This window comes from Xenopus tropicalis, chromosome 8 (assembly GCF_000004195.4).
Source record: "Xenopus tropicalis strain Nigerian chromosome 8, UCB_Xtro_10.0, whole genome shotgun sequence".
Taxonomy (NCBI): Eukaryota; Metazoa; Chordata; class Amphibia; order Anura; family Pipidae; genus Xenopus; species Xenopus tropicalis.
The window spans coordinates 71386825-71413448 of record NC_030684.2 but is presented as its reverse complement, the minus strand read 5'-3'; the positions used below and the strand labels follow the sequence as shown (position 1 = coordinate 71413448).

The 26624-nt window shown below is 37.3% G+C and overlaps 2 protein-coding genes across 6 annotated transcripts; one reads left to right on the top strand and one right to left on the bottom strand.

The window, feature by feature from the left end:
• Window positions 1-6380: 6380 nt before the first annotated feature.
• trappc6a (trafficking protein particle complex 6A) lies at window positions 6381-11960 on the bottom strand. The gene is given in 6 exon segments (NM_001001218.1): window positions 6381-7652; window positions 8406-8499; window positions 8580-8663; window positions 9049-9166; window positions 9854-9921; window positions 11810-11960. Coding segments are annotated over 6 exon segments (477 nt in total). The 5' UTR covers window positions 11891-11960; the 3' UTR covers window positions 6381-7620.
• Window positions 11961-12058: 98 nt separating this feature from the next.
• On the top strand, window positions 12059-25121 carry LOC100487768 (RB-associated KRAB zinc finger protein). 5 transcript variants are annotated; one of them, XM_004916974.4, is made up of 8 exons: window positions 12059-12122; window positions 13951-14070; window positions 16147-16263; window positions 19440-19499; window positions 19900-20044; window positions 21216-21320; window positions 22111-22218; window positions 22900-25121. In XM_004916974.4, exons 2-8 carry the CDS (start codon window positions 13960-13962, stop codon window positions 23667-23669), a joined length of 1416 nt encoding a protein of 471 aa, XP_004917031.2. In that variant the 5' UTR covers window positions 12059-12122; window positions 13951-13959; the 3' UTR covers window positions 23670-25121. The 5 variants fall into 5 exon arrangements, with proteins under 5 accessions (XP_004917031.2, XP_031746882.1, XP_031746883.1 ...); XM_031891022.1 differs by having other exon boundaries at window positions 12077-12193; XM_031891023.1 differs by having other exon boundaries at window positions 12095-12182.
• The last annotated feature ends 1503 nt before the right edge of the window (window positions 25122-26624 follow it).

Genomic DNA, 26624 nt, shown 5'->3' with positions numbered 1-26624 from the left:
GACACCTTGTTGGGATTAGTAACTCTACCGAGGAAGAGGATAGACCACATCGTGCTTCAAGTGACACAATTCAGAAAGAAGTCGGCCACATCAGCAAAGAAGTTCATGAGTCTGTTAGGTCTCCTGACTTCAACTATTGGCCTTGTCAGATGGGCCAAATGGAAAATGAGGCCTATCCAATTATCCTTTCTGAGTCAATGGAATTCAGTGGACCAGAATTGGTCGCAAACAATTCAGATTACCCTAAAGTGCAAGAGACAGTTGGCATGGTGGATGATCCACAGCAATCTACGAGGTGGTCTCCCCCTGGAGAATTCCGAGTGGATAGAGATATACATGGATGCCTCAGGCCTAGGTTGGGGAGCACATCTCCTCAATTTTTCATCTCAGGGGAGATGGAGGGAAGACCTTTTGAGAATTCCGTCCAACATCTCAGAGCAATTTTTCAGGCACTTGTCTCTTTCAGGGAAATTCTCCAGGGTTCTGCTGTCAAGGTGAGGACAGACAATGCTGCTGCAGCAGCTTACATCAGAGAACAAGGAGGAACGAGGAGCAGATCACTCCTCAGGGAAGTCGGTCCAATTATGGAGTGGGCTCAATATCATCTCTTAGACTTGACAGCCCAATATGTTCCAGGTACGGAGAATGTAGAAGCAGACTATCTCAGTCGGAGACTTTTGCTCAAGGGGGAGTGGGCATTGAATCCAGCAGTATTCTCTTGGATAATCTCCGTCTGGGGTTGTTCGGAAGTGGATCTAATGGCGACCCATGTGAATGCCAAACTCCCAGTGTTCTACTCCAGAGTCCCCTCTCCAGGTGCAGCGGCAGTGGACGCTTTATCGCAGAGTTGGGAAGGCCTATTCACGTACATTTTCCCTCCGATTCCTATCATTCTGAAAATTCTGTTGAAAATCCGGCAATCCAAAATGACGGTGATTGCAATTCTCCCAGATTGGCCGAGGAGGCCTTGGTATCCTTTGTTGAGAAGCCTGTCAGTATCTCGCCCATTATATCTCCCACAGAGCAGGGATTTATTGATTCAGGGCAGATGGGAACATCCAGATCCAGCAAGTCTCAATTTGAAGGCCTGGAAGTTGAGAGGAGGATCCTAAGGGAGTTAGGATGCTCGGAGGCGGTAATTGATACATTGGTTAAGGCCAGAAAACACAATACCATGGGTAAGTACCATAAAATTTGGGACATCTTCCGTGCCTGGGCAGTGGAGAGATCCTTGGATCCAATGAACCCTTCAGTGGGAAACATTTTAGATTTTCTGCAAGCCGGTCTTGATAGGGGATTGAGCTTAAGTACACTGAAGGGTCAAGTGTCCGCTTTATCAGCAATTCTAGAGAAGAAATGGGCAAAAGACCCATTAATAATAAGATTTTTTCAAGCAGTAAATAGAGTTTGACCTCCAAGGAAAAGTACATTTCCAGCGTGGGACCTTCCGCTTGTTCTGAAGGCACTGTCTTTGCCGCCATTTGAACCTCTAGATCAGGTATCATGTTGGTTCATGACTCTAAAAACATTTTTTCTAGTGGCTCTTACGTCAGCACGAAGAGTTTGTGAGCTTCAAGCTCTGTCAGTTGATCCCCCATACACCATTTTTCATGAAGGGAAGGTGGCACTAAGACCTGTTCTCAGTTTCTTACCTAAAGTGTCTAAATTCCATATTAATGAGCCAATCTGTCTACCCTCCTTAGATTTTTCTACAGCTCAGGATCAATTATCTACACTGGGCGTGAAGAGATGTCTTAAGACTTATATTGACAGAACTGAGGAAATCAGAAAATCAAGAAAATTGTTTGTAATCCCAGCAGGGAAAAGAAAAGGCGAAGCAGCGTCCAAATCAACTCTGAGTGCTTGGATAGTCAAGGTAATTTCCAAAGCGTACGAACAACAGGGCAGGACACCGCCGGAAGGAGTAAGGTCTCACTCTACCAGAGGTATGGCAGCTTCATGGGCAGCAGAGGCAGGAGTATCTTCTGAGATGATCCGCAAGGCAGCAACCTGGGCTACGCCTAATACTTTCATTAAACATTATAAATTAGACATTTTGTCCAGAGCCCAAGCTAACTTTGGGCAATCTATTATTTCTTCAGCAATGGCTGTGAATTAAAATAATTAAGCATGACTTGGCTCCCTCCCCTTATTGTTGATTGCTTGGGTATAACCCATCAGTAAAGATTTTATGTTGACGGAGGATGGCCAGGAAAAGAGAAAATTATTTCATACTTACAGAGATTTTCTTTTCCTGGTCATCCTCCTCGTCAACATACCCCCCCGAAACTGGGACTTGATAATTAGACTGTCTTGGGTTGGTAGGAGGAGGGATTTATAGGGTTGGAAATTTAACCCTTTCTTCTGTCCAGGCTGGGAGCCAGCAGGGAAACCCATCAGTAAAGATTTTATGTTGACGAGGAGGATGGCCAGGAAAAGAAAATCTCTGTAAGTATGAAATAATTTTCTCTTTTCTTCTTTGTTCCAATAACTAGCCCCAGCTTGCTACCACTGTAGGTGGCACTTATAATTTTGACCATCCCAGCCTTGTGTTACTGGCCATGGGATAAAAGGCCCAAATATCTCTATTCTCCTTCCTCCATGCTAAGACCATCGCTCTACCTATTGTTCTCCAATCGATTTGGTAATCCCATGTTAAAAATATCTAAAGCAATATTAGATAAATGTATGTGATCTGCTCTGTACAGTCCTGTCTCCCTTTTTTCCAGCTCAAAAATGCCTTTGAACAATACAATTAACAGAACTGGCAAACATAGAGACTTAATGATTAAATCTTTTCCTACACTTCTCCAATAGGTTCTCTTACATAAAACATGCCTCAAAGACTTCTCAATCTTGCTCCAATTTTTGTACAGTGCAACTATCATACCATTAATATAAAAATATGTTTAAATGTATCACAAAATACAAGGGAAATATGTCCTTGCCTTCTTGATATTTACTTCATCTTTAGGAAGTGGCAGTTTAATTTTTCAGGCCCATAGTGCTAGCACAGTTTTTAGTTTCATGAGGAGTTTATTCTGGTGGGATTTTAAGTAAGCAGCAGTTATTAGCAAAACTGCTTGTAAAAATCAAGGGTCTGACGTGAGGAAGTCTTATTTTTTCAGGAATATGTCATAGTGATAAAGAATTCACCCCATAACAGCATTCACTGACTGGAGAGGTAAAGCTGGCCTCCAATCCTAGTGTTGTGTAGTAGGTCTAAATAGTTAAATTATGGTTACCAAGGATTTAGTATTCAAAATACATTTGCTGCTAATCACAGGATTACCTTATAATTCAGATGCATGATCAGGTGCAGTAATTAATGATATTTAACACATCTTAAAATATAACAGTGCTTATGCTGTTTATCAGAAGATACCCGCTGTTAGCTGATGAAGAATTCTTTTAAAAAAAAACAAAAAAAAAAGTTCAAACAAGTGTTCAAGGGGAACTATCATGAAATTATAAATGTAATATAAGCTTTATATCTAGGAAATATGAAACTACTTCTAAATGTTAATTGAAATCATTTGCTGTTTTTGTAAAATAATGACTCATAATTCTCATCACTATCTCAGTCGGGGGGGGGGGTCAGCATTTCATTGACAGGTAAGTGTAATACTTCTCCGTTTAAACTAGGTAAGGGTCTGTAAATTCATTACTAGTATGTTTTTTTGTAACATGCAGGCATGTTTTGCTTCTCTGTAAATGGAGGTAGTGTGGAGCTACATTAAGGAAATACTAATAAAGGGGGTTTACAATGTTACATTTATGATTTGACATCCCACCATGTTTAGATTCATGCAGAAATAAAAGCAGTACCTGAAGCTGTTTAGTTGTTACAAGCATTTGCATCACTAGTGTGATAATACTAAACATCATTTAAAATACAGTCCACATAGCAGAATGCTATGGGTTTGCTGTATTTTGAGTATTGCATGATTTTACTATAACCCAGCCCATAGGCTAAAATATAATAGGCCTACTACAATAGGAAAAGTAGGACAGCACTAGTATACTATAAATGGGTGTCAGTGCACAGGCTGGGTACATGGCAATGTATGTTTTAGGGCAGAGGTGGCCAAAACATTGATCGCTGTCCACCAGTCTATCCCCTCTGGATTTCTGGTGGACCGTGTCGATTGCATACCCTTGCTACTATACACAATTACAGTCTGCCTTCTTAATATTGTCAGACAGAAGCACATATCTTATGGCAAATTGTGTTTATTCCCTAGAAAACTGTTGTTCAGGTAATTGTTAATTGTTTTTCTGAAAGAAACAGTAACATTAAAAAATTAAAGTGTTTTAAAGTTATTAAAATATAATGTGCTGTTGCTCTGCAAAAAACTGGTGTTTTTGCTACAGAAAAGCTACAATATAAATAAGCTGCTGTGTAGCCATGGGGGCAGCCATTCAAGCTGGAGAAAAGGCACAGGTTACATAGCAGATAACTAGTAGATAAGCCCCATATAATGGGTGTTTATCTGTTATCTGCTAAGTAACCTGTGCCTTTTCTCCTTTGAATGGCTGCCCCCATGGCTACATAGCAGCTTACTTATATAAACTATAGTAGTCTTTCTGAGGCAAACACACTAGTTGTAGCAATGCAGGGCAACAGTACATTATATTGTAATTACTTTTATACACTTTCATTTTTTGGTGTTACTGTTCCTGGGAATGGGAAGATATTGTTGCCAAGCCCTGGTTCCAGATTTCTTGGAGAAAATCTTTGTGCCCTGTGTCTAGCTAATTATGAATAACTATGTAAACTGTTTAAACAAAACCCTTATTATACTTCAATCTTAGTTAATCTTAATTAAGTTTTTTCTAATTCTAAATCCAAACCCTTTGAGCACATTGCTCTATGACAGGAACCTGGCACAAGAATTTCCCACAGATTCCAGCCCTTGACATAAGATTGCTGAAGTGTAGCTAAAGAAATAGTCCCTTATGAAACAAACATGGCACATGCACAGAATGAGACATAAAACATCTAAACTAACTGATCACTAGTGCTGCAAATGATATAATCAGTAGATGGTTAGCACAAAACAAGAAGAATAGTATAAACTGGGCTAAAAGCATTTATAGAAGACCATCCTGTGTATATTATCAGGGAGCAGCAAAGCTTCATAGATGTAATACATGTGGAGACCAGTACCTCTAATGAACAGGAATATAAATAAAGAATTTGGGAAACACTTTACATACAAATCCTGTCTCTAGGAGCATAGAAAAATACACAGCAGGGTATTTATGTGTAATGAATGTGGCAAGTGGTTTTCATACAATTCTCGCCTTCTTGCAAAACAGAAAATTTACATGCGACAGCAACCTCAAAGCGGTAATGACTGTGGGAAATGCGTGTCTTCTTAGTCCATCAGAGGATACACAAAGGAGTTTTAAAGTCTAATCACTGCAATGAATGTGGAAAAAACTTCCGTTATAATTATCTTACACATGAGAGAAGCCACACTGGAAGCAAACCACATAGATGCAATGAGTGCAGAAAGCAATTTACAATGAACTCTGTGCTTACATCACAACACACAGTGGATAAAAGCTATAAGTGTAATGCACGTTGAAAGACGTTTTCATGCAGAATGTATTTTGCAGAACAGCCGAGAACCCACACATTTGCTCTGTGTAGCAAATGCTTTACTCAGAACTCAACTCTTTTTAAATACCAGAAAACATATTCCAGAAAAAAAATAAATTTCTACTTGAACCCAAGTTTAAACAAGCTGTACAGTATAATAAGATAGCAAATTAAGATACACTTAAACATGAATCTTCAAAATCGAAATGAATGAATTGAAATCGAATAACTGGTTGTAAAACCAGTTATTGGGTTGCTCTATAGTACTATGTTTAGGAAATCTGGAAATATGGTTGTATCTTATGTGCCTAGTTGTGATCTAAAGCTAGCTCCACCACAGTGGGCAGAGTAATAGACCCAAAGCAGCAGTGCTGACACTGAAGTAATAATCTTAGTGATTTGTTGCATCACCAATATACTGGTGCAGCCAAAAATTGGTATGTCTGGTGTCCAGTTGCTCAGTTGTCAGTTGCTTAGAAAATGCCACCTGCAACATTCATTCCAAGTATCTCAGGTAACACTAATTTACTGGGGGTAACAGGGTACCAATATGTTAGGCAACCTCTGCTAAATTAAATTGTAAAATAAACCCAATAGGACTGTTTTGCCACCACAATGGATGTATGCAGCTTAGTTACCATCAACTACAAGCTCCTGTTTTATTAATACACAGAAAAAAACACATTTATTTGCTTAAAACAGATGCAATGGGAGAGCACCATACCACAATTTGAAGCTTTCTGGATATCAGATTTTGAGGGAAGAGATTCAGTACATGTATGTATGTATTTATTTATTTTTTCCCAGTGACGCAAAGATAATCTCCACTCACAAGGCTTAAAAGTTTTAAACCCTGTTCATATTATTGTTCAAAATGATGCTTCCATATATAATGGCCAAGCCAGTTTTTACCCACAGTACAATAGCCCACTCATACACATATAATGCAATACAGCAAGAATACATGAACTCCACAGCAGTCAATATTTAGTATAAAAATAATGTACAGAAAAACACTATAGAGAAGTGGCAGCCTTACTGTCAATCCTTTTTGCTAGCTTAGTAAACCACATTAAATAACAGTATACAAGAATAGTGGTTATTGTCTTTTACAGGGTTATTATTTGTCCCCAACAGAAGTGAAGGCAGAAGCATGTTGGTAACTAAAAAGGTAAGTCAGGCATCAGCTTTAGGTCACATGCTTCATACTACCATATTATACATTTGAACTTATTTTTTTCCCCAAAGAAACAATATAAGAGGCTGATTTTATGTACCTTACTAATAAACTGTTTTTGCTTTTCTCACTCCTGTTCACATTAGATTACATGAGTACCTGCCTAACTCCTAAAAACATACCCATTAAGAGTTATAATCCAACTTTCTATTTGTTTACAGATTAGAGAATCTGAAATTTTATGCCTGATACTCATGTTTCTGCTTGTATAGTGAAAATTCCTGAGGTTTATCCCCAAATTGGGTAATTGTTAATTAAATTAAAACATTTTAAGCAGGAAACCCCCCTCATTTTAACTTGTTGACTTCAAGCTTATTTTCCAATCCCATGAATCCACCTCCTCCAAACATAACTGTTTGCTGGTTTTGCCTATCCAAATCACAGCAGGCTTAGTGGCATGTCAATTTCATTTCCAGCCTGGACTGTGCAGATTGCTGACCCTGGGCCAAGACCACAGATAGGCAGATGCATGTGCACTAAAAGACTATTGATATGTGGAGTCCAGGCAGAAGTCACATGGCAGCTGTTAATCCCCCTGCACTGCCATTAGGTAGCAAACCCGGCAGTAAGGTTTGAAGAGGTAGGGGTATATGTTGATTCAGAGCAGGCTGGGGGTCTTCAGCAATGAGTCAATAAGTTAGAAATCAAGGCAGCATGTCCCCTCTTAAAATAACACTCCTTAAATCTAAAATATTGCATAGCCCATATTATTGCTTTCCATCCTAGATATATTTGTACTCCCAGAAAAAGCAAAAAGTCCTCTTCTTTAGTCCAACTATGTCCTTGAAATAACAACTTGGAATTTACCTATGAAAGTGAGAGGGAAGGAAAATCATTAATTGCAATCTCTCTTGTGAAAGCATAATGTGTGTGCAGCTTGGTAAGCAATAGGGTGTTCTCCACTGTTTATCCATAATGGCTTCAGATGCTTAACATAGCCAGCACCAGGTTCTGTCCATGGTAAACATCTTAATAAAAATTACAGTAAAGGTGTTTTTGAAATATTATTGCTATATAAATATGTACCTCTCTACAGATGAAGAACACCTGTAATGAAATGTTACAAGTGAATATGTTTGAGCCTCTTGAGGAATTTTAGTTTTAGCAATAATAATATTTTCAATAAAACTATTAAGTTTTATTTAGGAGCACATTAAGTTCAAGGCCAGAGTAAATAAAGTTCTATCAAAACCTGTAACCTTTGTGTTTTTTTTGGGCTGTGCAATTTATATATATATATACATTTTGTGAGAAGGTAATTGTAGACCTGATTTTGAGAATGCCCTGCTGGAAAGTCATCAGGTGATGCTGTGTAAATTAGCAGGGCAAGCCTTATTTAAAACTGGATTATGAGAGAGCCCTGCACATGTAAGTATACAGCAGACCTGTGCAATGACAAATAGTTTTCTGTAAGGCATTTGTTTCTTTTAACAAGACTGTTTAACATGGAATTTCCTTTACAGTAGCTATTTAACAGCAGGAAAATTAAGGAAATGCATGATGAAAGAATCTCAACCACTATTTGGTACCATATAGAATCAGATAAAAGAAAATACTCACAGGCTGGCATTACAACAACCTCTGCTGAAACTGTACAACTAATCCCTAAATTTGAGAGTGCTCCTTTAATAAGACCACAGGTGTAGGGTAAGAACTGAAAAAGAGAATGAAAAGATGCAATAAGCAAGATATTCATACAATTTAATGCATTTTCTCTTTTTAACTAGTATTTACCTTTGGTGCTTCCTCCAAATATTGTTTACTTGAGGAAAGTTGTGTCAGTAGCATAAACCTGTTGTCTTGTAGAACATAGGTACCCTTACAGAAGAATGAATAATTTTAGTAAGGAGATTTTTATGATTTCCTGAGTTACCAAAAAAATTACATGCAACAGCACTGTACAGAACTTAAGTCCTACTTCTTAAGTGATATGAATTCTTTGATGACTGCCAAAGAGTAAAAAGAAAGCAAGAAGAATGTACGCCTTTATTATTTTATCCACCCTACATCCGGAAATAAAAAGGGACCACGTGGCCTCAAATGACTTTGTGAGGGACATGGTAAAGTTTAGGTACGAAAATGTCTTGCTGAGTGGCATGTGAAATCACAGATGGAACAATGTATAATTTTGTGGTATTCAAATACAAAAATATTTATAAAATGTGTTATCCAATCATTTCTAGTTTTCTACTATATTCAATACCTGATGGTTTGTTCGTAGATTATCAATTTGTTTCTTAAAGAGAATTGTCCAAAAATCCTTACAAACAAACTTCACAACTTCCAGATCATCTTTGAAAGATGGGCTATCCTTGGTCAACCTTTGTGGGCAAGAGATAGATGTGATTATGGAATAAAAAAAATCACCAAAATACTACAAAACCGTGTATTATGGGGAACATTTGCATAGTATATTTCTTCACCCTTCTTGAAGTTCTTTGTGTCAACACCATCGGAAAAGAATGCGTATCTAACCACGCTGAGGGAGAATCAACAGTAAAAGTTGTAATAGTAATCTATGGTAGTATTTTCTGCTTGCAGCTACATTAAAGGAGAAGGAAAGATTAAAACTAAGTAAGCTTTATCAGAAAATAAAGCTTTATCTCCCTTCTCTAAGCAGCATATCAGCAGTTCATTATCAGGGGCTTCTCAGTGGACTGGTAATTAGTTTTCTAAACTCCTTTAAAGTTCTACAGGATCAAGAAGTAATAGGAAAGGCTAAAGTGTGCAACTGGCTTTGAATTCTCAATTTTGATTCAGAAATAACAAAAACCATATAAATGTCTCAATTTAAACAACAGGCAAAAAGTATGTATAAAACAAGACCTATTTATTTAGCTGGTGTTGAACAGGGGTGGATACTGCCCATTTAAGGTTAAATACATGGCCTCAGCAATAATCATTTCTATAGATGGCTGAAAAAACAAATCTGATCCCCAATATATGTTACAACCAGCCACCCATATGCTATGCATTCATTTTCAGGAAAAGGGGCAGTGCACACTTACCTTTCGATAAGTCCTTGGCCCACACGAAACCCCATACCCTCTAAGACACGTGTGTGTTTCCCATGATCCTGTAGGGAATTAGAAAAGAACTTACAAACTTACCTTCCCAGGTATTTTATCCCTCTCAACCTCACAAATATTTTTTGCATTTTCACTGCAAACTCATGCATGCTCTATTATATCCCAATTCTACAAGTGTTACTATATTACACATTATATCAAAGAATTACAAGCTAAGAAGGGATAAAAGACATGTACAGTTGCCATGTGTCTCACCATGCTCTAAATAGGGCAAAATTGGAAACTGAAACTAAAGCCACATTCTACTTTTTGGCCCTAAAGAGCAAAGTCAAACAAACCAGCAGTCTATTAATAAGAATCTGTATAAATAAAATGATAATATAGAATAGAAAATAATTAGAATGTGGCTTCAGTTTTATTTAAAATTTTGCCCTGTTCACAGCAAAAAATAACACAAACCATAGATGATATAGCTGCTACTAGTAGCTCTGTGTGTTTTCACCCTTAGGGGCACATTTACTAAGCCACGAATGGGCCGAATGCGTCCTATTGCGTTTTTTTCGTAATGATCGGTATTTTGCGATTTTTTCGGAAAAATGTCGCGACTTTTTCGTTACTAATACGATTTGTGCGAAACAACGCGAGTTTTTCGTAGCCATTCCGAAAGTTGCGCAAAATCTGGCGATTTTTCGTAGCGTTAAAACTTGCGTGAAACGTTGCACCTTTTAAGTTTTAACGCTACGAAAAAGGCGCAACTTTTCGCGCAAGTTTTGACGCTACGAAAAAATCGGCAGATTTTGCGCAACTTTCGTAATGGCTACGAAAAACTCGCGTTTTTTCGCGCAAATCGTATTGGTAATGAAAAAGTCGTAAAGACGCCGAAAAAAACGCAAAAAATACGAAAAAGTCGCAAAATGTTTGTTTTCAAATCGGAATTTTTCCAATTCGGTTCAGATTCTTAGTAAATGCCCCTTAGAGTGTACGTTCCCTTTCAGCAACATGTAATACGCTATTTTACTTAAAGGTGCTTTTTTTCTGTGCTCCTTGATATTGTATTTGAAGTGAGGGTCTTAGAAACATGAAAGTAGAGGCAGAGCTGCATTTAAAGGAGGTCACATGATTTTTGACATAGCAGAAGGTAAGGAGAAAGACAGCAAATAGAAATGAACAAGTGAGGTGACATCATGCATCAGCAAGGGCCGTCACTGCTTTACAGAGTTTTATCTTGGTGTAACCTATGTGGTGTATGCAAGAAGGCCACTGGGGTCGTGATCCCCTCTCTTATTAGGTGTCCACATCCTAAGAGTGTCATTTGTGCAGCAATTTCGGGGGATGATGTCTCAAAACCCTTGAATATTTATTAAAAGATTTATATTAGGGATATGTTTATAATAAAAAAAAAACATTCCGTTAAAAACAACATTTGCAAAGGTAAACATCCCCTTTAAGAACTGTGCTCTACTTACAGCAGAATAGCTTGTTTTTAATGCATGTATTTCTTTTCAATAAAGAAAGTCTATGTTTAAATCAGATCTTTGATGTATATGAGTGAGTACAACAAAAGTAAAATCAAATCTTAAAGCTTGCAGGACACTAAGAACTTGCACCTCAAGAAATAAACTGAATTGGTTGTAGGTGTGGATTTAAGTGAGTGCAGCTGAAACATGGGCACTGTCATACCCCAGCACCATACTCTCTGCCCCACAGGCATGTGTTTCCGGAAATAGTTCAATGAGCTCCCTTTTCTATGTATCTTTTATAATGATGAGATATATATATATATTTGCGTGTATGTGTGTTCTCGTAGGGGAATGCAATGATAATGCCCTTTCCATAGCCATAAGTGCCCTGAGAAAGCCTAGGCTCCTGATAATATAAAAGCTAGCATCACCTCCTCCATTAGCAGTTTACAGTAATAGTTTAGAGCGATCTCACCTCTTCATCCTCCTCCACGTGCTCGTATACATGAGAAACCATCTCCATGTGCAAGAGCTCAAACAGGGTCTCGTCTGCCATGTCGGAACCTCCCTCGGTTCTCTATAAACCAACACTTCCTCAAAGCTAGTTCTTCTCTACAGGCCACTCCATTCTACCCACTACCTAGCAGGGAGAGCGACCAGATACGTCTCATGTGACCTAGAACGCCCCGCCTATCTCTTGGTCACATGTCTGTGGTGACAGGATTTCCTCGGAGCCAATCTATGGAGCTGTGTCGGCCGGTGCAGAGAAGGGAACAGGAGAGCTCAATGTAATATTGTGGTGGCGCAGAGTATAAATGCCATAAAGGTGTAGCACTGCACAAAAAAAGGTTTGTTAGAGGTGAGGGCTCCTGTGAGTGGGAAATGGTGGAGGTAAGGGCTGCAAGGGGACTGTGGGGCGGGGGGATTGCTAAGTACTAGAGAGGGAAAGGAACCTAGAAGACTGACATTTGCAAAGATATGGAAAAACTGGCTGGGGAAGGAGCGCAATGTGATACACAAAGGTATTTTGGGACTGCACATTGTGACATGTATAGAGTAAAGTTACCAGATAACTTCGACATTAAGGGATGCTTTAAATACATTAATTTACATTAGTTGCAATCAGTGCATCCCTATTGGCTGGATTTTTTAGAAGTGTGGCTGAAATTTCAAAGGATCTGGTAACCTTAGCACTTAGTTCAGGGGGTGCACAATGTCATTTGCATTGGGCTATAAAGGAAGCACCATTTGATTTTAAAAGGCATCTTTGTAAATCAAATGTATTGTGCAATAAAAAGGCCACTATTGCCTCTGTGTAAATAGTCACAGGAGAACAGAGATCTGCTGCTTGGCCTTTGGATCCAATGCTGATTGCATCAATGTGGCCATAGAGGGGCAGATTTAAGATGATAATTTGAGTCCTTCAGACCAGGTTAGCAGCTTCTCTACCTGTGTATGGGGAACACAGACAGGCCTACACCACCGATATCTGCCAAAAATCAGCCAGTTTGATTTTCTCATCAGATCGGGGGGAGCACATCATGTTATTGCTTTAATCACTCTTACACTTTCTTTTCCTGGCGCAGGCCAAGCAATCAGACTCTGATTTCACCCATCTTAGGTGGGCATATCAGGGGAAGGATTTGCCAAACGAGCAAATCTTAATGTGTAGGGTCATCTTTAGTCAGTTCAGGATCCAAGAGAGGCGGATGGGGGGGAGAAATGTTGGAATGTAGCCCCTCTCTCACACCCAACTAGTCCTTGTTTGTCATTGCACAGAAGAAGGTGCATTTGCAAGCAGGAGCAGTATTTTTGATCCAACGCTCAGTACAGAGAGCAGGAACTCTGGGGGAGCAACTAAGGGGAGCGCTCTTGCAATTGCGCCGCCAGAGGTATGAAATGACCCCCTAAGTCTTTTCTAGTGTGTCTTATATAGTGGGTAATTGCAGACAATCTGCACAGAGATCTGTTTGAGCCAAGCTGTGTTGCCAATAACTTGCTGTGTGGCATGAATCAAAGAGAAACTTGGAGAGGAGCCATAGATTCTACTTTTGCCAGCTTGTTAAGGGTTATATTGCTCATACATGAAAATTCAGGCACTGCCGATTTTGTAATTTTTTATTTTTTTAACTTTTTGTTACCTGTCTGTTACCTTACCTGGGCTGTGTTTAACTGGGGGTATAGATATGTCTAAATGTATAACAACACTTGAAGAAATATATACAATTCCAAGATGTACACCATTTAATTAGACCTTTTTGAAACAGTTCTAATTATGGAAACCCTATGTCAATTTAAGTGTAAGTGTTTGGCCATTTGATTCATTTTAAACAGCTCATAATCATTTATTGGGGTCTGGTGCTAGGCTCTAAAAAAATACAACTGTGGGAAAACAATTTGTAGGCATGGATCCTCCCTGTCAAATGACTTTGTTACCTCTGTTTTGGTATATTCAGATATATGCATAAGATTCATTCTTTCCAATGTTTTTTTGGCATGTTGTCTGTTATATAATTTTTTAAGGTAACAATAATATATAATAAAGTATAATATCTTTAGCAGTATGTATATTCTGCACTCTTACACCCTCTAAAATGGGTTTACTTATTCTCCTAGGTGTTACTCATGCAACATCTAACCAATCCTAAACTAGAAATGAAGGAAATGGAGAAGAAACAAATAACAGATCAGATCTTGAAGCATGCTTTGGGTATTATATACTTGCTGACTGAAGAGGTATAACAATTTTACCACTTTTATTTGTGCAGGTATCGGACCCTTTATCCTGAAACCCATTATCCAAAAAGTTCTGAATTACAGAAAGGCCATCTGCCATAAGCTCCACATGATCCCAACTAAGACATAATTATTGGAGCCAAAACAATCCTATTGGGTTTAATTACTGTTTAGATAATTTTATTAGCAGACTTAAGGTAGGAGATCTGGACGGAAAACCCCAGGTCCCAAGCATTCTGGATAATGGGTCTGATACATGTAATATGTGCACTACTTTAATGAACATGATGTTGTTGTACACTTGTATTAAATTATTGTACAGCTAGGCCTGGGCTGTCCAGCTGGAGGTCAACAGTTGGATGTGGCTCCCGAAAGAATTTTATAGCCACTTAATTGTTGAAGAGCATCTGGGCCCTGCACATCTAATATAATAAATATTTGTCCCACTGTATAAAAACATTTAGACATCCCTGAGATAGGCAATATTTTTATCATACAGCTTTGTCTAGACTGTACCATGTTCTACTGAGTGTTTATATTATCTGCACTTTTGGTACTAACTTATGAAATAGTGTAGAAATAAACAACTATTCTGAGATCTGCCTTCTGCTATATTGTTTCAAGAGTCAGAACCAGGAGCAAGTGCAAGTATAGAAAGGGATAAACAAATACTACAGCAAGATGCAGCAAATAGTATGTAGTTTGCACATCATAAAATTTAAAGAACAAGGAAACCCTTAAGCCTAAGTCTGTATTACTCGATAAAGCCCCCCTTACTGTAGCTGATCGCTTTCTTTTCAAAAATACCATTTTAGCTGCTGTGGTGCCTTCTGTTAAGTGGAACTGTTGTTGTTCCATTGCGGGCCCCATGTTTGCTATTCATACTTCACCAAGATGGGCGTTGTCAGTGTTATTCGCATGTGCCAATGTATCTCCTACTGCTGACTTGAGCGCGTCATAGATTCTCGTGCCCCGCTGTTCATGCAAGAAAATCTGCTCTCCTGATCATGGCAAACACGCAAGCGCTGGTTCTAATAGGAGCTACTGCGCAAACTCCGGGTCTTGGTCTTGACGAAAGAGTGGTGCACTGTGGGTGTTTTTTCGGATTTACTCAGCATTTTTTTCTAATCTTAGGGGGTCTAACCAGCAAAACAGCTACACAGAGGAGGTACAGTGCTGCAGAGGACACTTAAGCTATGCCTGTCCAGTGACTTAATATCTATAATAGACTTTCCTTGTCCTTTAACCCCTTAAATACTCAATGTCTTTGAGCTTGCTTTGCTGCACATACACAAACACACCATAGAATCTATGGAGTGTTTGTGTGTGGTCAGCAAAGCAAGATTAAATACATCAAGTATTTAAGGGGTGAAAGATTATGATGTACAAAATACATACTAATAGCATAGATGAAAGAGCAACATAAAATCTAGGCTGCAGAGAGAAATACTTCTTTCCGTAGCCAATATATTTACAAACACCTTTAGGGTAAGGCCCCATGAGGCGGATTGTCAGGCTGCATTAAAGTGACCATCTTTGTCTGTTGTTAAACTGCAGTACTGCAGTGTGTTGTTAAATTGCATCGATTTAAATGTTATTTATACATATGACTTATTGAAGCAGTGGCTCTAATATCTGAAACCATGTAACTGAAGCCAGCTAATTTTATTTTTTTTAATTAGGCAAAATTGTATTTTCTTTTTTTAATTCTTTATTTTAACAGTTATTACAGTTTGTGATATTCAAAAGATGATTAATTTTCTTTCCCATAAGGCTATTGATGTAAGCACTGAGCAAGTTATATGCATTGTGCTGTAATAATCACGATAGTAATATTGTGTAGTAATATTAATAATAATATAGTTAACATTGACATTAACTGACAAAGTTTGTTTTATATTATATTATATTGTGTACTGTGTCAAGTGTTCCTTGTAGTAGCCTGCATGAGGGGAGGCCAAAATTATATTTTTTTGTTTACATCCCTTTTTAAGCACTATGGTACTGATTAACTTTGTTCCCTCTAAATATATTTATTTACTAACACTTGTATCTTTATTTTTGGTTGTCCCTTAGGCTTCACTCTTACAGCACATAATTGACTCATTGTTGATAAAGGAGAGGAACAATAAACAGTTAAGTGAAAGAATCTTGAACCATGCACTTGGAATCATCTACTTACTCAGTGGTGAGGTGAGGTTCTCAGGGCTGTGCTTCCCTTATCACTTTAGTAAAATAGTAAAGGTGGCCATACACACTTTAAGATCTGCTCGTTTGGCAAATATACTATAGAATATGCATTGTCATGAGCATTAGGTCTCCATTTTGTTGAATACACAAGATTTGGGAGTAATAACAAAACTTGCCTTTATAACAGTGTCCATAAACTACCACCTGCTTGCTTTCATTGGGAATTTTAAGACTGAACAAAAAAAAAATGTAAATAATTAATGCAGCGTAAATAAAGTTCATTTTTCTTCACTAACATGATAAAAAATATTTGGTTTACTTTAAGGCTTTCATCAGGTTTCCATAAATCCCAAATGATAGGTTTGTTCATGGGATTTTGTAAGTTCATACCACTTTATAATTCTACAAGGATGGAAACTTGGTGCATACAAAAAAGGGACAAAGCAAATCCTGATGTTTTAAAGGAGAAGGAAAGGTAAACACTAAGTAAGGTCAGTGTAACAGAAAAGCTGCACTGAGTCCTCCTGCCCTCTGAAAAATCCTTCAGAGCACGAGTCTGCTCAGTTTGCTCCTCTCACCCCCTCCCAACTGTGCTGTGTAATGTGAGCTACCAGCAGCCAGAGCTGCAGCAGGAAGCTACTGAGACCAAGCTAAAATGGCAGCTGCTATTTTAAACAAACAGAGGGAGCTTCTAGGGCTGTTAACTTGGGTATGGTAAAGCTTTCTGCAAAATAAATATAATGTTCTAGGTGCCACTATTGTGGCTAATCTACTGGCCATAAAATGCCTATTCTTCTTCCTTTAAATGACATGTCAACCCAAAAAATTAGTTTTCCATAATAAAAGAAAACATACTTATAAGCAAATTTCCTGTATGAATTTATTAAACATTTTTAGTTCTTTAAAAGTTATTTTAGCTCCTGGTTATGACTTTTTAAACAATGTTGCAAAGGTCAGTCTCCTCCAGCAAGACAGGTCTCTCAGTCAGAGCCACCAGGGCAGAGAATAGAAAAGCACAGACAAACACTGCAATAGCAATTGTATATACAAATAACTTAGAAACCATTGCAAATTTGTAATGAATGTATATTGCAAAGTTGCTTGGAATAATGTTTTCATTTACTACGCAAAAAAGGATTTTTGGGGTTGACATTTTTTTTTGTGTTAAAGGCAACTTGGACATTTTCACATCTTGGTTCATATCACCAGGGCAGCTATAAGTTGCATGCAAAATATAAAGTATATAAACATATGCTGTTACGCAGATATCAACAATCATCACGCACAATAGTTCTCACTTCTCTTGTAGCTCGGTAGTTACAGGAGGCTGAGAACCATTGTGCTCAGTGATTGTTGATATCTCAACAGCCATAAGGGGATGTAAGTATCATACGCTGGGAACATGTTGGGATATTAAATCAGTTTCACTCCAATACCTTAGTAACACATTATCGTGAACTGTAAAGGGAACATACAATCATCCGAGCCATCCCTAGGGGGGGCCACGCCACTTATATATATATATATAATATATATATTAGTCATGTAAAGAATCGGCACTCACCAGTATCGGGGCAACGGCTGGGTGCTGACAAAAATAATGCACCAAACTCAACAGTAGAAAGCACTCACAGCATCAATCAAGTCAGTGATTTATTTCAGCATACCATCATACATTATATATATATATATATATATATATATATATATATATATATATATATATATATATAGTCTGCAGAGAATCGGCACTCACCACATCAAAAGCACTCGCCGGGTGCTGACCAAAAAATACAAAAACGCGTGTAAAGAGAGCACTCACGGCATTATAGTGTAGAAAAAGTCCATTTATTTAGTCACCGCATCAATGCGTTTCGATCCCCACAGGATCGTCATCAGGATGCTGTGGGGATCCTTATGACGATCCTGTGGGGATCGAAATGCGGTGACTAAATAAATGGACTTTTTCTACACTATAATGCCGTGAGTGCTCTCTTTACACGCATTTATTTATATATATATATATATATATATATATATATATATATATATATATATATATATATATATACAGCAAACTGGTGGACTCCACTAACATTGTCTGAAACTGAGGTTTGCAATGTTCCTTTTTCCATATTCTGTAATAAAATTTACTTTTTTGTACATCAAATCCTGCGAGTGCTGACACTTTTTTGTTTTATTGTACTATATTTGCTTTTGCACCCAGGTATAATCATTGTTAGTGGTGTGCACCAACTCACTGTCATATATATGACACAGGATTTAAATTATTTGAAAAAAAGGTAAATTTTATTACAAAATGTGAAAAAGCAACATTACAGACCTCAAAGTTTCAGTCCCCCACAGGGACTTTCGTTAGGAGGCAGAGAAAAGACAGTACACATAATATAAAAATGCCTCATATTTTTATGCAATCCTTTTGTTCACCCCACTGAATTAAAGCTGAAAGTCTGCACTTCAACTGCATCTGAGTTGTTTCATTTAAAATTCATTGTGGTAATGTACAGAACCAAAATATATACTATAAAATAGTCCATAGGGTGCACACCATTTGCTTGCAGCAACAACCTGGGTGCTAGTACAAAAAAAATGCATTGGAACAAGGACAGCACTCCTAGGATTAAAAGAATTGTGAGCAAAATGTAAATGCAAAAATAGAAAGGTTTATTACTCAACGTCACACATTGGTATGTTAGCTGAATGGGACAAGGTTCTATTAGAAGTGCAGGCCCAAACTGTAATATTTATGCCAGCCATATGTAGCATGCAGTTGGTGCAGTCAAAGAGGTTAAATTATTATTATTATTTATAATAACATTTATTACCAGGGCCTAAAAAACCAATGTTAAGTGTTGTGTTTTATATGTAGCCCAAAATATTCCATGTGTCGATAGAAGTTCTGCAAATCGCTTTGATAGACTTGAAAAAGAAGTTGTTGGTAATATTTCTGTGCATTCTGTCAAACATTTTTTCCTGGTAGTCAAGATTGCAGAAGGTATAGTAGCCATAATTTTTTAACAATAAAATGAAATGTCACAAAATAAATGTGTACATTACAACTAGATGTTCAATTCAGTTATCCTTCCCTTAGCACAGCAATGTTATATTAAAGATTCAGTGTAGTCATCTGACTATTGGTCTATTTTCTTATTCTGTAGGAATATGCTATTGTGAAAAAGAATTCACCCCACAGCAGCATTCATCATTTGACTGGAGAAGTAAGTTCTGCAAGTTAATGCTACTTCATCTTTTTATTTTCTAAGAGGACATCTTTCACCAATATATGTTTCTAGGTATCAGAGAAGTTGGACCTATCACCTATTGATATGATGAATTAATCTAGTAACCTGGTGAAAAACTGGCAAATGCAGTAACCTATACCAGCCAATCAGGCAAGGCTGTACACACTATAGTCAGCAGTTAATAACACATTTTCAAGACAGAATTTGCATCCTTTAGTACTATATATTTGAACTATAAGAACATCTGTGTTAAATTACATACATTTAACTGTTAAATCTTTAAAAAATAAGGCCTGCTTCTTTTTTCTGAATAACAACATAAGTCTTTCAAAATGATTAGCTGCCTCTACTTAATAAGGCTGCTTGTCTCTTTCAGGTACCTATAACATCTGGAGATGTCTCTATTTATTTCTCTATGGATGAGTGGGATTATATTGAAGGACACAAGGAGCTGTATAAAGATTTGATGGAGAAGTATCAGAACTATAGTGCTGTGGAAATCTCAGATATCCAGAAATCTGGTAACACTAATCCCTATTTGGGGTATCTTATTCAAATTCATAGAAAAATAGTGGTAGTTTACAAAATTGGCTATTGTATTTTTCTTTAGAGGATTTTTTTACATCTAAATAATGTAAAGTAAAGTACTTCATGAAATTTAGATATTATGTCGTAAGTGAAATTATACTCTAATTCCAAAGATACGCATCAAGTTTAGCATCAACGTGATTAACCCTCCTTACTTGATTATGTGTGTCCCCTGCCTGCCTGCTTGCTTTTCCTGCACGAATGATCTACTCCAGCACTGGGGGTTGAAAAGATAATCTGAAGATCTTACCGGAAATTAAGTTAATGCCAATAGAACTTTTTAATCAGCCATTGCAACTGTGCAAAATGCAACAGACCGCTATTTTAATATTTGGTATCCATGAGTACTCCAAGGCCTATCCCCTATGCTGCCATAACATACTTATTATTATGCAAACATTGACCTATTGTGTACATAACTAATTACTTTCTCTCTTTTCATTCAACCCACTTCCATCCAGTGTTTTGTTTTAAATATTTGTTGTTTACAAATAATCTTATAGAGTATTCTAACTAGCAGTAAAGAATGGAAAGCAGTTAAATGCTACGTCTTAAGCAAGTTATGAAACCCTGTTACATGATGAGAACCATTCATACATGATTTGTTAAATATTTATATATATATAATTTATGTATATTTTTCCTGTTAGTCATTTAAGTTAGACATTTTAGTTTAGCTGCCTTGTAACATTAAGAACATGTTAAACTGGAGAAAACTCCCCTTGTGATGAGGTGGCCTAACCAGTAAGAGGGCTGCATCACTAGTGCAGAGAGCACAATAGAGCCATCTGCACTAGAAAAGCTGAAATTCAAATGTAAAAAATGCAATTTCGTCTCTAAAAATTAGCAGGAGTGGCTTTTTGCTGCTATTGTATCTTGTGGGGCACTGTTTCCTAAGCAAGATTTTCGACTTGTCTGGCAGCAGTACCCCTGCATTTGCATCTTCTTTAAGCTAAATGAATGCACAATTTATAACTATGAAACATTTTAGTTCACATTTGGACCATTCCCAAAGATGCTTGTGAAACAATTATCTTTGATATACATAGATACGATTTGTTACAGAAGCTGGAATTTAGTACAAAACTATTTCTTCTGCATTAGAAATACAAGATGAAAATACCAACAATATGTGCCTTACCCATAGCAAGGAAACAGAAGAGGAGAATGATTTGGTTGAAGCTGAAATTGAATCCAACATCTGTTCAGGTTAGTGACAAACATGCTAACCTTCAGTGATGAGAGTATAAACCCCCCTCCCCCTGGAACCCTACCCGACCCGGGTTCTCCCCTCTATTTGTAGAATCACCCTGCCCCTAAATGACGTCACAAAAGGGGAGGGGCATGCTGGGCGCTTGCTTAGAAATGTAGAAGCCAGAAGAGGTAGCCGGCTGTGCAAGGCTACGGAACCTGCCCGCAACCTGCAGAGAGGGAACGGAATCTGCCCACAACCCGCCAGTCATATTCTGAGGTCGGCCCGAACTCACCCAACCCACGGGATAACCTGCGGGTATCAGGCCAGCCTGCATATTGCTAACATGCAGTCTCAGTATACTAATGTAATCTAATGAAAAAGAAGGTCTGCACTTGCCAGTTATTCAAATTACAAGTAGCAATTTCTGGGGGTTAAAAAGCAAGTACATCCCTAGCTTTATCATCTCCTAAATTTCAATCCCAGAATCCAGTGTGTCACTGTGAAATTCTTATTAATATCAGGGTCATTAGCTACAAAACAGTAACTGGTTAAGAAAAAAAAGTTCATCTGTTTTTCCCTTAATTTTTTTTTTTACTGACCTTTGACACAGGCTATGTACAGTACCATGACCATAAGTTAACCATTTCAGCTCTCTGATCAATATGCTAATTTGTATGCAAATGTGGTTTGAATATTTAATCAAATTATAATATAGTATACAAATATTGTATTCTCTATGTCTATTTATTTAGAAATACAAATTAAAATTAATAAAATTATAACTTTCATACATTTCGTATGCAGATGAATGTACTGCTGGACTTGTATCAGATGTAGAAGATACAGAACAGCCAAGTTTAAAGAAAGAAAATGAATCTCCTGAGCTTGTGGCTCAAGAAACTACATCTACCTGTAAGTATATGATGTAGCTTTAGTACAGCACAGTGCATTTTAGTGTTGGGTATAAACTACTGCCATTCACCTGCTTTCATTTAGTCCATTATAAAGCTACCTATCTATAACCTGTGGCTTTCAGGTTAACACAGGGTACTACTCCCAGCATTTGCCACTTTTTCTAGATTTGTTCATATGAGACACTACTTTTTCCGCTTTCTACTGTTTTGTAAACAGTTCTTATAGTCCAGTGCATAGCTGGCTCTTACAATCCAGTACATAGCTGGCTGAAATGCTAGTTGTATTTCTGTAGTTGTCAGGAAATAAAACTGAAGGAAAATGCAAATCTGTCTAATATGTCACTGATATTTAAGTTCATTTTGTTACTACAAATATAAATATATAAAATACATTTATAACTTGTATATGCTATCCAAATATCAATTTAAGAAACTTGAACTAAAATGCAAAATGAATACTCAAATGGCACTGAGGGACATGCTGGAACTGTATGAAGGGAGCTGGAAACTGGAGAGAGGCCAGTCTAATATCACTAGCTGTAAATATTCAGGGCCTGTTCAGTAATTGCATTACAGTTGCATAATGTACAAAATTGTTTCACTTTTAACTTTGATTTTTTATTTAAAGTTCTGTGTAACATTTCTATATAATGCTTTTCTATTTATTTTTTGCATATAGGGCAATCCATACTTGAAGATGGATCTGTTAGCAGAAATATTCTAAGTCCACACTCAGCATCCAGACTGTCAGATAAAAAATTGGAAAATATTACCAGTACATCTCCTATGTTTCAAGGCAAACATCAAGAACAAAATCTACCTGCTGACTCAACCATTTGCAATACAGAAAACTGCACCTCTTCAAGTATTTCTTATCAATGTAGCAAAACAAAAGCTCAGGAGACTGGTAATGTTGAGTGGAACAGTATAGAGGTAAAGCTAGAAATGAGCAGCGATAGTGAAAGTTCTAGTCAAGAGCAAAGTTGCAGAAATTTCCAGTCACTGCACGAAGACGAAACCGAAGGAGAGAAGATCCATAAGTGTAATGTGTGTGGAAAGCAATTTGGATACAAGTGTTATCTGACTGTACATCTGAGAACACACACAGGAGAGAAGCCGCATAAGTGTGATGAATGTGGAAAATACATTGCCTCAAAAGCTAAACTTATTATTCACCAGAGAACACACACAGGGGAGAAACCATATAGCTGTAAGGAATGTGGGAAGCAATTTCGTTCAAAGCCTTATCTTGTTGAACACATGAGATCACACACAGGGGAGAAGCCACATAGATGTGATGATTGTGGGAAGCAGTTTGCTTACAAATCCAGGTTAATTGTACATCAAAGAACACATACAGGGTTAAAACCTCATAGATGTTATCAATGTGGAAAGCACTTTGATTATGTATGTTATCTTATAAGACATTTGAAAACACACAAATGGTAAAAGCAAATATTAAAAAAATCGCTATTTTTAAAGAAAATAAGTCATGAAGGTTAAGATCTTTCTGTAAATGAAAGAGACTTCATAAAGAGGAAAACACATCTGACTGGAAGTGTATCCTCAGAAAAGCAGAGGGTGCAGGAAGAGTTATTCCACTGCAGCTTGATAAGGAGCAGAATGAAGTAACACCATGTACTGTTTTTGATGATCAGCAGTTTGCAGCAGTGATGTTCTTAAACATGTAATTGTACAGGTAATATCACCTACTTTTGTGAAAGGAAGGGATTAATAAATGGCTGGTTTTGGAAGTTGTCCAAACTGGCATCCATTATCCTGAAAGGTGCTAGAAATGGTCGTTACTAGTGAGTTCCCTGTATTACCATTACTGACAAACAAAAAATAAAGGGTCATAAATAGTTTTAATAAAAGTTAGAAACCCTTTTTAGAACTCTTTTAGTTAAAACCAACGAAAATTTGTTCAGAGCGCACTTTTGCAAATTATGACCCAGTGGGTTGAAGCTTAATCGCAGGTATATGTATGGGACCTGTTATCCAGAATGCTTGGGACCTGTGGTTTTCCAGATAAGAGGTCTTTGCTTAATTTGGGTCACCATGCTTTATGTTTATTAAAAGAAATCATTTGCACATTAAATCCAGTAGGACTGTTTTGCCTCCAATAAGGATTAATTATATCTTAGTTGGGATAAATTACAAGGTAATATTTTATTATTACAGAGAAACAGGAAATAACTTTTAAGAATGTGAGTTATTTCATTAAAAAGAATAATGGGTTTCCAGATACCAGATCCCATACCTGTAGCACCTCCAGTTATTTTAAACGTTTATTGTTCTATGCCCGATTTTTATTTTTACTGAATCCATGTTAGTTTGTTGGCAGGACCTGCTAAATCAATATCTGTAATCTGAACTGGCGGAAAGGCTAAAATCTGAGGGGGGCACAGAACATTTTGGTCTCTAATTAGACAGAGCTGCCTTCGTGTTCATATATCCTCAAGACAGAGCTGCTAAGCCAGTAATTTGCAAATGTGTTTAGTGGTACACTCAGCAGTTTGCTACTTTTTTTTTTTTCAATCCCTTTTAAAATACCAAAATAATTGGAAAACACGTGGACTGTTGTCCTTTAGATATGACAAATGTTTGCTTGAAGCACTAGTATATAAGAGATATTATAGCTTTTGAAATATATACAACATTTTTGCAAGTTCAAATTAACATTATACATCTAAGTACTGCAATATTTGGTTATTTATGGTCCTTTAAATCTGTCTCACTATTTTCTTTTCATAGGCTTTGTGTGAAACAACTATCATGACTGGAAGAGCTAAATGCTTTTTATATTTCAGATTACTGTATATACAGAGATTTAATACCTTTGTTGCTAAAGGTGTGTATACACCTCATGGTTTCAGTAATACAATAATGAATTTAAACTAGCTTCCTTGTCATAGTTTCATTCATTGAATGTTCTATTGTTGAGTTGCCTAAGCTTAACAGGCAAACAACTACCTGACAGTATTGCATTCACAAATTACACAAAGATTTTCAGAGATATGTAAATAGCAAGAGGTTCCTGTGTCTTCTGAGTAGTGATTTTTTTTTCACATTAATGGGAGACTTCATCTGATCTGAATGGAATTCTGTCACGGGAAAACATCTGTTAATAGTACTGCTCCAGCAGAATTTGCACTGGTCTGTGCATTTCACATAAACCTTTATGTACAATGTCTTGCATTAACCACACTGACTAGAATGAGCTGAGCCAACAGTGCAGCTATCGTGTAGGTTTTGGCCTATAAAGCCTATAATCATAGCAAGGATTGAACAAGGGAGAAGAACCTTTCATAACTGTTCCACAGAGGTTTAAGGAGAAAGGAGGCACAAACCTCCTCATAGGTGAATAATAAATACAAATATACACATGCATAGCTTTTATCTTGAATGAATGCATATAGTACTTGTTTCTGTTACCAAAAAGTGCATTTTCACTTAATGGATTAATATCTGTTTATTACTTTTCAGCAAATAGGCTGCAGAACATTAATTCTTATCTTGATCATCATGGTTCAACTTGCTCATCAATTTCTACCATGCATTCAAATACTGTAAGAAATGTGTAACCACAATTACACAGAAAAGACAAAGAAAGAGCCTAAAGAAGTCATTGAGAACTAAGACAATTAATAAAGCAAAAGAAGAAAAGATCCCAGAAACCTACGGTATCTGAAAATACATTAAAAAGGTGGACTTTTCTGTCGCTTATGTAAAGAAATATGAAAGTCAGCCCCTGAACAGTGAACAACATAAGAAGGACATACAAGTGAAGCAATACGACTGCTATAAATGTGGTAAAACCTTTAGACAGGAGTCTGCTTATACATCTCACCAAAGAAGTCACTTAGTAGCATCACCATGTAACTGCTCTGATAGTATGGCATGTTTCATTTGCAATCCAGTTCCTATTAAGAAAGAGTCAAAAAAGGCAAACATGTTTTCATGTTCTGAATGTGGAAAACTGTTATTTTATAAGTCTCGGTTTTGCAGAAACCATTTAGATGCTGTGAATGTGGAAGAAAATTTAACAAGAAGTCTCTTGTTGTAAGACTCGAGAATTCATACAGGAGAGAGGCCATTTTCTTGCTCTGACTGTGGCAAGTCCTTTAAGAGGGCATCACATTTGGTTATTCATCAAAGGAGCCTTAAAGGAGACCAGTTACTCTCCTGTTCAGAATGCAGGAAATTCTTTAGTCAGTATTCTGTTCTTCTTATATATCAGTGGATTCACACAGGAGAAAAACCTTACACCTGCCCTGAATGCGGGAAAAGTTTTAGAGAAAATGCAAAATGATCAAAATATTTAAGGAGTCACACAGGAGAAAGACCTTACTTATGTTCTGAATGTGCAGGGGCTTTACCTATGGAGGGAAGCTTTCTAAGCAT

Bases quoted from the DNA above. Each gene is read 5' to 3' on its own strand.
- LOC100487768 (XM_031891021.1), top strand. The intron at 16,264-19,439 runs GTGAGGTTCTCA...CTTATTCTGTAG, and splicing joins TCTACTTACTCAGTGGTGAG to GAATATGCTATTGTGAAAAA. The intron at 19,500-19,899 runs GTAAGTTCTGCA...TGTCTCTTTCAG, and splicing joins TTCATCATTTGACTGGAGAA to GTACCTATAACATCTGGAGA.